The following is a 12771-nucleotide window of genomic DNA, read 5'->3' on the forward strand; positions in this document are numbered from 1 at the left end:
TCAGGGCTGGGGACATTCACAGAGCACAAGCTTAACGCCTCAGGAGTGGAGATCATGGCCCCAGGGCTATCAGCTGCCAGGCTCCCACAGACCCTTGTGCCAAAGGGTGGAGGGAGGACAGTGCTGGAAAAGCCTCTGGTCAGAGGCAGTAAACACCCATGCACCACTGTAAAGAAGAGCCCAGCTGAGGGGCCCCTTCATTCAGGGAAGAAGGTGCATCCACATGAAGGACAGAGGGGGTGACATGGCCCATCAAAAGCCCTCCCCAAAGGGGTCCTCAGACCCTGCACCAGAGATGATGCAACAGACCCTCAGTGTTGCAAGGGACAGTGTCAAACTGGCCCCTGCCAAGGGAGGCACATGGGACTACCTGGCCCAAAACGTATATTAATCCATGGGATTCTGTTACTCTTTGGCTTGTGGCAGCATGTGGCGGAGTGTGGCAGCACGTGGAGGAGTGTGGCGGTGTGTGGCGGCGTGTGGCGGCGTGTGGCGATGTGTGGCGATGTGTGGCGATGTGTGGCGATGTGTGGCGGCGTGTGGCGATGTGTGGTGATGTGTGGCAGCGTGTGGCGATGTGTGGCGATGTGTGGCGATGTGTGGCGATGTGTGGCGATGTGTGGCGGCGTGTGGCGATGTGTGGTGATGTGTGGCGGCGTGTGGCGATGTGTGGCGGCGTGTGGCGATGTGTGGCGGTGTGTGGCGGTGTGTGGCGATGTGTGGCGGCGTGTGGCGGCGTGTGGCGGCGTGTGGCGATGTGTGGCGGCGTGTGGCGGCGTGTGGCGATGTGTGGCGGCGTGTGGCGATGTGTGGCGGCGTGTGGCGATGTGTGGCGACGTGTGGCGATGTGTGGCGGTGTGTGGCGGCGTGTGGCGGCGTGTGGCGGTGTGTGGCGGTGTGTGGCGGTGTGTGGCGGTGTGTGGCGGTGTGTGGCGATGTGTGGCGGCGTGTGGCGGCGTGTGGCGGCGTGTGGCGGCGTGTGGCGATGTGTGGCGATGTGTGGCGGCGTGTGGCGATGTGTGGCGGCGTGTGGCGGTGTGTGGCGGCGTGTGGCGATGTGTGGCGATGTGTGGCGGCGTGTGGCGGCGTGTGGCGGCGTGTGGCGATGTGTGGCGATGTGTGGCGGTGTGTGGCGGTGTGTGGCGGTGTGTGGCGGCGTGTGGCGGTGTGTGGCGGCGTGTGGCGGTGTGTGGCGTGGCGGTGTGTGGCGGTGTGTGGCGATGTGTGGCGATGTGTGGCGATGTGTGGCGATGTGTGGCGATGTGTGGCGGCGTGTGGCGGCGTGTGGCGGCGTGTGGCGATGTGTGGCGATGTGTGGCGGCACAGCGGCGAGGGACCCTCACCACCAGAAAACCAGATGGAGAGGAGCAACGAGAAGTCGCTGGGACCCTCGGATGGGTGATATGCTTCCACCTAACCCCTGTCACTCTCTTCCTGTCCCCCTACTCCCCCCCACGCACACTTCTTTCTCTATTTCTTTTTTTCTTTTCCTTTCTCTTCGTCTCCTTTAATATTAAATGAAATATATCAATTTTTTGGCACCAACATCTAACCTCGTTTGGTTTTAATCTCGTTTTTGTGTGTATTTTGAAGCTTCTAAGTTCTTCCCAGTTTATACATAGAGACTTAGTTTTCTTTGCTCTTCTGGGTTTAAACCAGATTGCAACACTTCCCAACAAAGCATCCCCTTTTTTATTTGCAAACTATTGAATACTTTAGCTTTTCACCAAAACCTACCTCAAACTCCACAAATCAACCACAAGAATAAAACTATCTTCTTTCCAATACAAATACTAAAAAAATAACAGTAAATTAAGTTTTTTAATAGTCACGTAAGTTTTGTTAAAATGCTTTTTTAAGTCAAAATTTTACTCCTTAATCAAATTTACTTTTCAGCTTTGAGAAATGGATTAAAAAACTACTGCAAGTTCTTGAAATAGATATTGTAATATTTTTTTTACTCCTGAAATCCCTTCTTGCTTATTTAAATGAGACTTCAGCATACAATGTGGAGAAAATAGGTCCAAGAAAATTGAAAAGCAAAATTTACAAAAAAATAGACCAATCTCAGTTGTTAGAACCTGGAAATCAATAACTGAATATTTTATCTATTGTATCATGCTGTCACTTATTTCTCACAGTGTCCCAACTATGATTCTTTCATCCAATTTATTCACCATCCAATAGATTTTTGTGTCAAATAGCTTCTGCTTAAAAAGACAACTATGTCCTCTACAGTTTCAAGAACAGCTTTCGCTATTGATATGATAATCACAGGTGTACTGCTACTTAGAACTTATGTCTATTTTCATGTATTTTCCTTAATTTTACCTGGTTCTTCAATCTGATTGTTTAATCTCCTTATTGGAAAATAAAGCCAAAATGAAACAGATCTTTTCTGAATCTGGCCATCTTCCTAGGTATGAGCTGATTGATGCAAGAACTTAAGGACTAGGCCACAAGAACTCCCCTGAACTCAGGGAGCCGGATGGGCTCTGCAGGGCATGAAAGCATTGAGACTTCCAATTTCTCTCTTTCAAAGCTCTTCATTAAAGAAAACTCAGCAGAAGCCAAAGGTAAAAAAAGACATAGACAAAAACTTAGACCAGTACACACTGTGCATAAGTGCAAACTATTTTTTTGACAAATACCATACACTTCCTCAGCAAGTTTCAGTTTTACTAATAGGTGTTTTCTGACCAAAAAAAAAGTATTTTTCCCTATAGCTGAAGCAATTTCATGCTTCTCTTTCCAGTCTGCATGAGGTGTTGCTAAATTTATTCCCATCCCTCACCTGTTTTCACCCATGTTATTCCTGGTTAATAGCTGTGGCTCACCTTTTTCTGCTCCGAGTTGGATCAGGTAGAAAGACTTACAGAAGGTGAAAAGAGATGCCTTAAAAAACCTGACTTCTGTGAGTATGGTAAAGGGCAGATCATATTCTTTCCTTAAATTAGCAAATTAAACAGAAACCAATATATGTCAAAGATCAAACCGGCAAGGAATAATCTGCTGCTGCAATTATTACCATCAGGGATCGGATCAGTTGATACTTTCTAAATACAGTTTGACATCTCATAAAAATTGCAGCTAAACCAACAGAAATTAATTTCTGTTTTTCACAGGTGTCTATCAGGTTATAAACACACCTAACTTATTGGTTGTAATAAATGCATAATGGAAGGATATAGTTTAATATAAGCCATAGACCTTCTGAATCACCTGCAAAAATAAATTGAAATGGAGTATTTCTGTCTGTCAGTAACAGTCCTAAAACATTTTGTGGCTTTTGAAAAATTAGATTTTTAGTGGCCTTTGACTGAACTATTTTTTTTTTACTCTCCTTATGATCTAGAGGAGAATGGTCTGTCTCGTCATAGAAGCATTTCTCCCAGACTATTTAAGAGCAGATCTGAGTCATTCAATTGACCTAAACACTATTGGATAGAACTAAAAATTGTTTTTTCTTGATTTATTGAGATCACAGACTAATAATCATTTAGGTTGGAAAGGAACTTTAAGATCATCAAGTCCAACAGTTAACCCAGCACTGCCAAATGTTTTCCTCAGAGGATTTTTTGGGTTGATCTTTTTTTTTCATTTTTTATTTAAATAAATTATTAGGAGTTTATTTCAATGCTTTGGTGCTACTCAAGAGATTTTTTTTAAATGCTTGAAAAAATTCTGATACAATTTCAGATTGCCATGTACATGGTGCAACAATCATAGAATCATTAAGTTTGGAAAAGACATACGAGACCATCAACTCCTATCTTTGACTAAACACCATCATATCACTAAACAATAGCACTGTCATGTCCAGTCATTTCTTGGACACTTCCAAGGATAGTGACTTCACCACTTCCCTAGGAAGCCCATTCCAATGCTTAACCACACTTCCAATTAATAAATTTTTCATGATGTTCAACCTGAACCTCCTCTAGCACAGCTTGAGGCCATTTCCTCTGGTTCTGTCACTGGTTGCCCAGGAGAAGAAAATGGCCCCCACACGGCTGCAGCCTCCTTTCAGGCAGTTGTAGAAAGCAATAAGATCTCCCCTGAGCCTTCTCTTCTTCCAGGCTAAACGACCCCAGGTCCTTCAGCCGCTCCTCACAGGCCTTGTGCTCCTTCCCCAGCTCCATTGTCCTTTTCTGGACTTGCTCCAACACCTCAATGTCCTTCTTGCATTGAGTGGTCCAGAACTGGACACAGGATTCAAGGTATGGTCTCACCAGTGCTGAGTACAGGCAGACAATGACTGCCCTGGTCTTGCTGGCCACACTATTGCTGATACAGGCCAGGATGTTATTGGCCTTCTTAGCCACCTGGGCACACTGACTGCTCATGTTCAGCTGCTGACAACCAGCATCCCCTTATTCTTCTCTGCTTGGCTGCCTTCCAGACACCCTTCCCCCAACCCATAGCCCTTCATGGGGTTGTTGTGCTCAAAATGCAGGACCTGGAACTCGGCTTTGAATCTCATATCTCTGGTCTTGGCCCACAGATCCAGAATGAACGGAAGTAGTGAAAAAACACAAGTGCATGACATGTCACAAAGTTGTGTTTTCACTCTAGCATACACAACTTTATTAATTTCAGACATGCCCTTCCTGTATCAATAGTCCATTCTAATAATAAATAATAGTAAAAGAAGCCAGCACTACAATAACAATATCACTTATATATAAGATTTATAGTGCTTAAAATGCTGTATTCTTCTACATAAAATGACAAACTAGTGCATGCCAAGTATGTAGGAAATACAGAAGTCTAAATGAGGTAGAACGAATGTGTATTTTTGATCTTTATGATACTGTAGTCACAAGACTAAATGAGTCACTTGAGTTAAAATAAAATAGACCATGTCTGACCTCCTGGTAATAAAGCTGGACAAAAACTGACACAACAAATACTGAGACAGGTCAAAGTTGTAACAAAGGAAACATCTCTTAACATTGTTTGAAACAACACTGGACACATGTAAAATTTAAGTATAGGAAAATATCAGGGATTGTATCTGGCTATAAACTTTTGCTCTAGGCTGAAACACGGCACAGAAAGTTTCAGCACAGCATGATCATTCTTTTGTAGATACTGAATTCAATTTAAATTACTCTCAAAACAAAACATCTTCCCTCAGAAACTTTCATGTACTTAAATTCTTTCCTGTTACTTAAATATCACCTTTCTTCTTCTATAAAACAATAAATTCTGCATGTGCTCTCCCAAACTTTTCAGTCCTATGTAAAAAAAAAAAAATTCAACTGTTAAAAAAAAAAGATTTCCCTGTATCTTACTAGATTTTATTTTTCTTAAAGAGAAAGATGTCCAATCAAAAGTTGGTAAGTGACAATTTCCAAACACCTTCAACTAGTCAGTGTGGGGCCAAACTGTATCTCAGGAAACTGATACGGATGAAAAGCTATAGAAATCTGAGGGGAAAAGAAGTTTCTTATCAATTGCTCCTGCATTTTAGAAGCAAACTATTACATTAATATTACACTACACTGGCAGAAAGAAAATAATGAAGTGTATCTCCCCTGGATCCCTAACGACATGTAACAGCATCCTCCATGGGCTCCCAGAGGACACCAGAGCTGCTAGGGGATGATAAATATCTGCTCTCAGAGTAAGGGTCAGCAGCAGTTACTGAGACAGGATGCTGTTTGCTATAGAATCCCAGGCTGCAGTCTTGAACAAACTTTGTATGTAAGGAAACTGATGAAAACAGAGACTTGCAGAAAGGATTTTCATACTAATATAAACTGTGCAAGGTAATTAGAATCATTAAAATTCAGAAAAGGACTGTTACAAAAAAAAAAAAGATCTGCAATAGCTTTAAATTGTTAAATTGTAATAGTTGTTGCAACGAAAACCCAATATAATGCTGAAGCATCATATTAATTTCACCAAAAATATAAGGTGACATAAACCTTCATGGCTGATACCATTTCCCTTCCTTTCCTTATTTTTTCCTGTCAATCCCTTGCCCTTGAGAGCAGGAAATCTGCTAATACATGGTGTAACCCTATTTCTATTTCGACATAATTTTTGACCTTAGAGCATGACTTCAACATATTTCAACCGATTTCAGCTGTGCTATAAAATCAACAATATCAACATGAAGAATAACTTCCCTTGTGAGCAAAGTTCTATGAGTGGATCAACTGGATCAATACAAAAGATCCATTGTTTTTCTAGTGGCACAATAATTTAATAGTAAGGAATTGTCTCGGTTTGAGACAAACTAGGAGGAAATGTCCTGAGATGAACATGTCCTCTAACAGAAAGCAGGTTTTGGCAGCCCCTCCCCCACAGCTAGCTCCCTCTGCTGGCCTGTTAGAGGAGGCAAGAAATTTTTCCCAGGACTGTGGCCTCTTCCTCTTCTTCTTCTGGAACTGTTCAGCTTTGCTCCGGTCCAAAATACCAGAACAGTCCCCACACCATGGCCCAGAGGGGACACCCTCGGGCGCTGCACCCCGGCTCCAGAGGAGCTTGGGAGAAGTGGAGCAGGACTTTAAAAAATCCACCATCTTTCTCCACCACTTGAAGGTTTATTATCTAAATAAACATGGTTTTTTCACTTGCCTCCAAGAAATTCCTTTCGAACCTGTGGGGTAGGGGCTGCCAAAACTTGCCTTCCGTTAGAGGACATGTTCATCTCAGGACATTCCCTCCTAATTTGTCTCAAACTGAGACAAAAATTTGGCTTATCTTGTCATTGAGACTGAAATTCATTCTTGTTTAGACTAGTGTCTAAACTTGGCACATTTCACATATGCTATGGAAATTCTTTTTAAGCCCTATGAAGGATTTAGCACTTTAGAGGGATGTAGGCAATTCATAAGCTTCTGAAATTCCCTTTAGAAACTTTACACGCACACTCTGGCACCAGTGCTGAGACTCACTGAGTTACTGCTACGCAGCAGAATGTTAGAAACCTCTCAGCCAAGGAGGAGATGGCTTCAAACCCCACAGAAGACATAGATGAAGCATACCATCATTTGTTTAGTGACAAAACACACTAAAACTAGTTTGTGGAGCCTAGAGCATGGTGAAAGAAAATTTGCTACCATATGATTCCCAGTGTTCATTTGGTATGGTCTCAAAGAGTGCTTGAATTTGTTCAAAATATTTTAAAAATCTTAAATGTGTATTGCTTGACTTCCAGTGCTGTAACATTCTATTTAGGCCTTCCCTGCTCACGTGGGCTTGCAGAGCACCAGACGTGTGTTAATGATTTGAGAAACATGTCCAACAGAAATGAAATGTCCTCAATCAAAGTTTGCTCTGGGTTAGGTTTAGAGTTAGGGTTGGGTTACGGTTAGGGGTTAGGATTGGGGTTAGGGCTAGGGGGTTAGGCTTAGGGTTAGTGGTTATGGTTAGGGTTAGGGATAGGGCTGGGTTAGGGTTTAGGTTAAGGTTAGAGTTAAGGTTAGGGTGTGGGTTAGGGTTTTGGTTAGGGTTAGGGTTAAGTGTTAGGGTTCAGGTTTAGCGTTATTGTTAGCGTTAAGGTTTGGGTTAGGGTTTACGGTTAGTGTTAGGTTTTAGGGGTAGGGTTAGGGATAGCATGTGTTTTAGAGTTAGCGTTTGGTTAGGATTTTGATTAAGGTTAGGGTTTAGGTTTTGGTTTTAGGGGTAGGTTTTGGGTTAGGTCTATGGTTTTGTTAGGGTCGGGTTAGTTTTATGGTTAGGTCTATGGTTGGTTTAGGGTTAGGGTTAGGTTTTGGGGTAGGGTTAGGGTTGGGTTAGGGTTAGGGTTAGGGCTAGGTTTAGGGTCAGGGTTAGGGTTAGCGTTAGGTTTAAGGTTTAAGGTTAGGGTTTGTGTTACAGTTGGGTTTGGGGTCAGGGTTTTGGGATCGGGTTATTGTTTGGGTTATGTTTAGGGTTGGGATTAGTGTGTTTGGGGTTAGGGTTAGGTTTAGGTTTAGGGTGTGGGGTTTGGGGTTGGGTTAGGGTCAGGATTAGGGTTAGGCTTTGGGTTAGGGTTTGGTTATGGTTAGGGCTTTTGTGTTATGGTTAGGTTTACTCTTACGGTTAGGTTTACGCTTAGGTTTAGCAGTATTCTTTACGTTTAGGGATAAAGGTTAGGGCTAGGGTTATTGTTAGGGTGTTAGAGTTAGGATTAGGTTCAGGGTTTTCAGGAAACACACAGAAAGGTAAAAGGAAACTCTTCAATTTATAGACTAGTATCACCTTAAATAGTAGGTCAAGAAACAAAACTTACTTTCCCAAAGATCTGTTCTATATATTTTTTCATGGAATTAGATCGGAAAGGCTTCTTTCTTGGTAGTATAATCAATGGAGTAAGTGTCATGGAAATGATTTGCTTGCTGCCCACTTGGGGCTCCTGAGAAATATGCTACTGACTCATAACCTTAAATACCTTTTAATACCCCTACTGTAATGTAAGGAAGGAGACAAAAGCCATTGAACTACCTGAGAACTGTCAGAAACATCTTACTAATTACATTGTCCTTATAAGTGTGTATGTGTTTTAATTAGATATGGTATATGCACTCACAAAACAGAAATGAAGTAGTGTGGTCAGAAACAAATAGCCATGAGATAATCAGAGAGCATTTTTCATCTGCGAATTACTTGCACTAAGAAAGAAATAATATCTGACTTCAGTGGCAACTCTAAATGATCTTTAAGAAGCACCAGCTTTTGGATATTTTCCCTAAAATATTTATCTTAGAAATGAAATCAGTTTCAGTATCTGCCAAAAATGCTTAATAAGCTGCAAGACAGGAAAATACAGTATTAAAAATATAAAAAAATTTGATTCCTTACAGTTATTTTTTTTTTCCAAATCTAATTGGGACCAACTGGCCTCATTGCTTCTTATAAACTTAGCCATATATATTCAGAAAAAGGAATAAAAATGAACAGATGTTTCTCCTTAAAGAAGTCAGACAAAGATTTTTCTTACACAATAAATCAGCTGCTAGTGGATTTCCAGGACAATGCTCCAGGCTAACTGTTTAGGTATGGCTTAAAAACTTAGTTTACCTCTGTATGTATCCAAAACTGGTAAAGTAGATTAAACTGTAAATGAACAGCAAACACCGAAGGGGGAATGAAAAGAGCCATGGGCAAGTTGAACATCTGAAAAACAAGAAAGAAAACATACATTAGATATATAATTCTAAACTCATGATGAGATAATGATGTACTATCAGGAGCTCAAAGCACTGCACAATATCCTTGCTTTTTCTAACACATCCATAATGCAGACATTATATAGCATACATAGATAGTGATTATTATGTTACTACTAGATGTGTTACAGCAAATGAGATATAAATTGATCCAAAAGTGATTTTCCAAAAGCCACACTGAGCAACTCCAAAATTCAAGAAAAGAATTCAAAAATTTTGATATTAGATGCTTATGCTGTGTACTGTATGGAGCAGACAGCAACATATCCTTGACAGGAAGGGCTCACATACAGGGAAGAATGATCACAGATTAAGCAAGGTGTGAATTTAGAACACTATAGCTTTTCCATCCAAACTCCCTATGTAAGTACCATGAGGGTAAGACAGCTTACTCGGCTTTCCAAGTTAATTGTAATTCTCACCCTAACTTTCTCATGGCATCTCCCATAAAGTCCCAATATATTGCTGAGTCCTAAAAACATGCTAGTGTGGAAACAGTATCAGAAAACTGCTTGCCTGGGAAACCCCAGTATCTTAGATACAGAATAAAGTCCTAGGAATTTCACAGTTAATTGCTCAACTGTCTGAGCAATAGAATAAAACTTCCAAGAACTTCGTATGTTAACAGTCAGTCTGCTTTCTTCAGAAAATGGCTTATCTTTTTCTTTTCCCTTTTACCTGCGATTTTGTTATATCATCTGCATTGAAAAGTTAATACTTCTCTAAAATGCAGAGATTTTTCCTAAACCAAACATTAGCAGAGGTATCTTCAAAAGTTTAAATCTCTTTAGCACTCAGGGAATATCTGTGTGGCAGGCAACAGCTCCCTGTGAAGAACAGGAAAATTAGCAAAATCCATTTCCAAATTACTATGTCCTTTTCACAAAAATCAAATCTTTGAACATCCAAGAAAGCAGTCTGATAGCCATGACAAGCCTCCTGGACCAGGAATTCCTTTAGTGAGGGTCTGAACATAGCATTTAAAACTGGTATTCTCTCAGTTTTAGTCTAAAGACCTGCCCAATAGCTTAGAAGCCACTCGGGCTGTGAAACAATTGCACCTCCATCCCAGTAATGTGACTGATACTCTCGATAAAGTCACCACAGACATACCTCACTGTGACAAACCAATGGAGGACTAGGACCCTGCAATATCAGCTTCATCTGCTGGCTTCAACACCAGACAATGTCTGAAACACTAGGACAAAACCCTGAAGCCATTGCAGTATCACCTGGCAGGGCTGGGACAGCTGGGATTTCAAAATCTACACTCTAAGGCTTCATGGATCACAGCTGCCCCACAAATTACATGTGGGGTGTTTCTGTTTCTGTCTCGGAAGTTGCTTTCCAAGAAGTAAAGGAATTAAAAGTTAGTAGAAGGGTACTGAGTTTCTGTCTAATGGCATGATAACAGCAGGATTTTTTTAAAAAAGGAATGGAGAGGAAATTGATTAAAAAAAACCAAATAAAACCAAACCAGATGGTTTTCAGATTATTCATGGAAGTGGTTACAGGATTGAAAGCAGGGTTAAAAAATTATATGCTTTTTCCGTAAAAGTATCAGAGGCAATTTGGTGGTATTTACAGATGACTCAAGGGGGAAAGAAGGATCATCTTCATATTTATTTCCTAACTTACTTTTCACAAGAGTACTAGGATTTCCCTGCTAAGTAGCGGGATGAAGGAAATTTTATATAAATCTACAGGTAAATTTGAGACTGTCAAAGGAGAATGCTTTGCTAACTGCCTCGTATTTTCTTGCAATGTAAGCTTTATTTCACACAGAAAGGATTTTAAAGATAATTTACAGAAGTGGAACTCATAGGGAGAAATGAAAACTTCTCCCATACCATGATCTGACTTTTCCTATTTGTGGCTCCACTGAAACAAGAAGATCGATCTCAGGAAAAAAAAATCATTAAATAGTTTTTCACTGGAAATGCCAATTCACCAAACCAAAAGATTTCATGGCAATGTACCAGCTTTCACAAATTTGTAGAGGAGAAGCTTTCCTGGCTCCAGCATGGAATTTCTAGTCAAAACTGTAGGAAAATTTTTATCAGGCTGCCAGATCTTTTCTCAAGTGTGGATTCAGCAGCAGAGATTGAGAAAGTGCTACAATAGCTGATGGGAAAAGCACCCAGAGAGAGGCTGGAGAGGCATTTGCATCTGGGGCTGTGGCACTACAGCTGTTTGCCCTCACACCAAAGGCATTGCTCCTTTGGAAATACCCACTCTCCCATGTGGGCATTTCTACCTTTCTCCCTCCCATTTTTAAGTAAAAGCTGACAAACACTTCCACTACACAAAGGGAGAGCATTGAAACTCCTGAGCTTTTGCAGGAGCGCTGAGTTTCCGTGCTGGGTCTCTGGGGCCACCTGCCGATGCGGCTGCGGAGGGTCTGCGGGGCGTGGGGGGCTGCAGGACAGCTGCCGACAGCAAGTTCGTGTGGGCATGAACTCGTGTGAGGACTCTGCAGGAGTTAAAGGCAAGGATAAAAAACCAAACCAAAACAAAACAAAAAAGCCAACACATTTTTTACAGATCCCAGACCTGGCAGGCTCCTCAGTAGACAAGAAGTGGCTGACTGTGCTGAAAATTGTGTTACCTATTCCCTTTTCAGACTTATATGTAGACACTTCCACTGCTTTCATAACAAGGCATAGTTCAACCCTTTATCTAAATGTACAGTCTAAAGCCATCAAATTATTATGGATCTAATATTTGCAATTAAATCTTACCCTTAGAGGAAAGCTGAGAATAGTACTCAAAGCATTAAATCATAGCTTTTCAAAGTTTATGTGCAAATCTCTCACAACTGCCCTTTGACTGTTTCATCACTTTTATATTCATTTATATAGCATTATCTTGCATTAGCTTGCTGTTTTCTTCTTAAAAAGTAATATACTTTTTTCTTGGACATCTTTTTCCCACCAAATGGGCCTCAACACTATCTCTTAGCCTTCACAGCAGATTTGCTTCTCTATGGCCCCTCCAGTGGAGAAACAGAAAAGCTGTGTATGCAAACAACATGAAGCACTATACATTTGGTTCCAAAATCAGGAGTACATCTCACACCACCGATTGTCAAGCATGTTTTTATATTCTCTTTCATTTCATATCTTTTCAATCATAGATTAACATGCTGATTTATTTATCTTACAATGTTTAACTTAAAACACAACAGAGCTGGCAGCAGAACAGTCCCATAATCCCACGCCATCCACCACAAGTTTTTCACAGTCTCCACAAACTTGGATGTCAAACTGCATTCAACAGTGCACATTCCACAACATCAGATCACTCTCATAGATTAACTAAGGATTTCACTGAATTTCAGCTTCAAGGCAGATCCATCCATGGTTCTGGACAAGTCTGAATCCAAAAAAATAGCAGTTCTGTAAGAATTAGCAAGAATTGTGATCATGCACAGTAAGGCGTTGCAGAAAGAAAACTGGCATATGTCTGAAAGGTTCAGGGAGGAGGCAAAACAGTATTTACACTAACTATATGTTTGGGCTAAGACCAAATACTTGGTGAAAAAAACCTGGCACACAAAAGTACCATGTATTCTTAGATTCATTTCCCTTTGCACAAAGCAAATGAA

General features: G+C 41.2%; 1 protein-coding gene across 2 annotated transcripts in view; it reads right to left on the bottom strand.

The window, feature by feature from the left end:
- The window catches only part of LOC138106448 (alkylglycerol monooxygenase-like), a 197195-nt gene that overhangs the window by 103792 nt on the left and 80632 nt on the right, over positions 1 to 12771 (bottom strand). For both annotated transcript variants that reach the window (XM_069007061.1, XM_069007060.1), the window contains exon 5: positions 9016 to 9111. In XM_069007061.1, coding sequence (XP_068863162.1) covers positions 9016 to 9111 — 96 coding nt within the window. The remainder of the gene's footprint in view (positions 1 to 9015; positions 9112 to 12771) is intronic.

Source organism: Aphelocoma coerulescens, chromosome 2 (assembly GCF_041296385.1).
Source record: "Aphelocoma coerulescens isolate FSJ_1873_10779 chromosome 2, UR_Acoe_1.0, whole genome shotgun sequence".
In the NCBI taxonomy this organism is placed as follows: domain Eukaryota; kingdom Metazoa; phylum Chordata; class Aves; order Passeriformes; family Corvidae; genus Aphelocoma; species Aphelocoma coerulescens.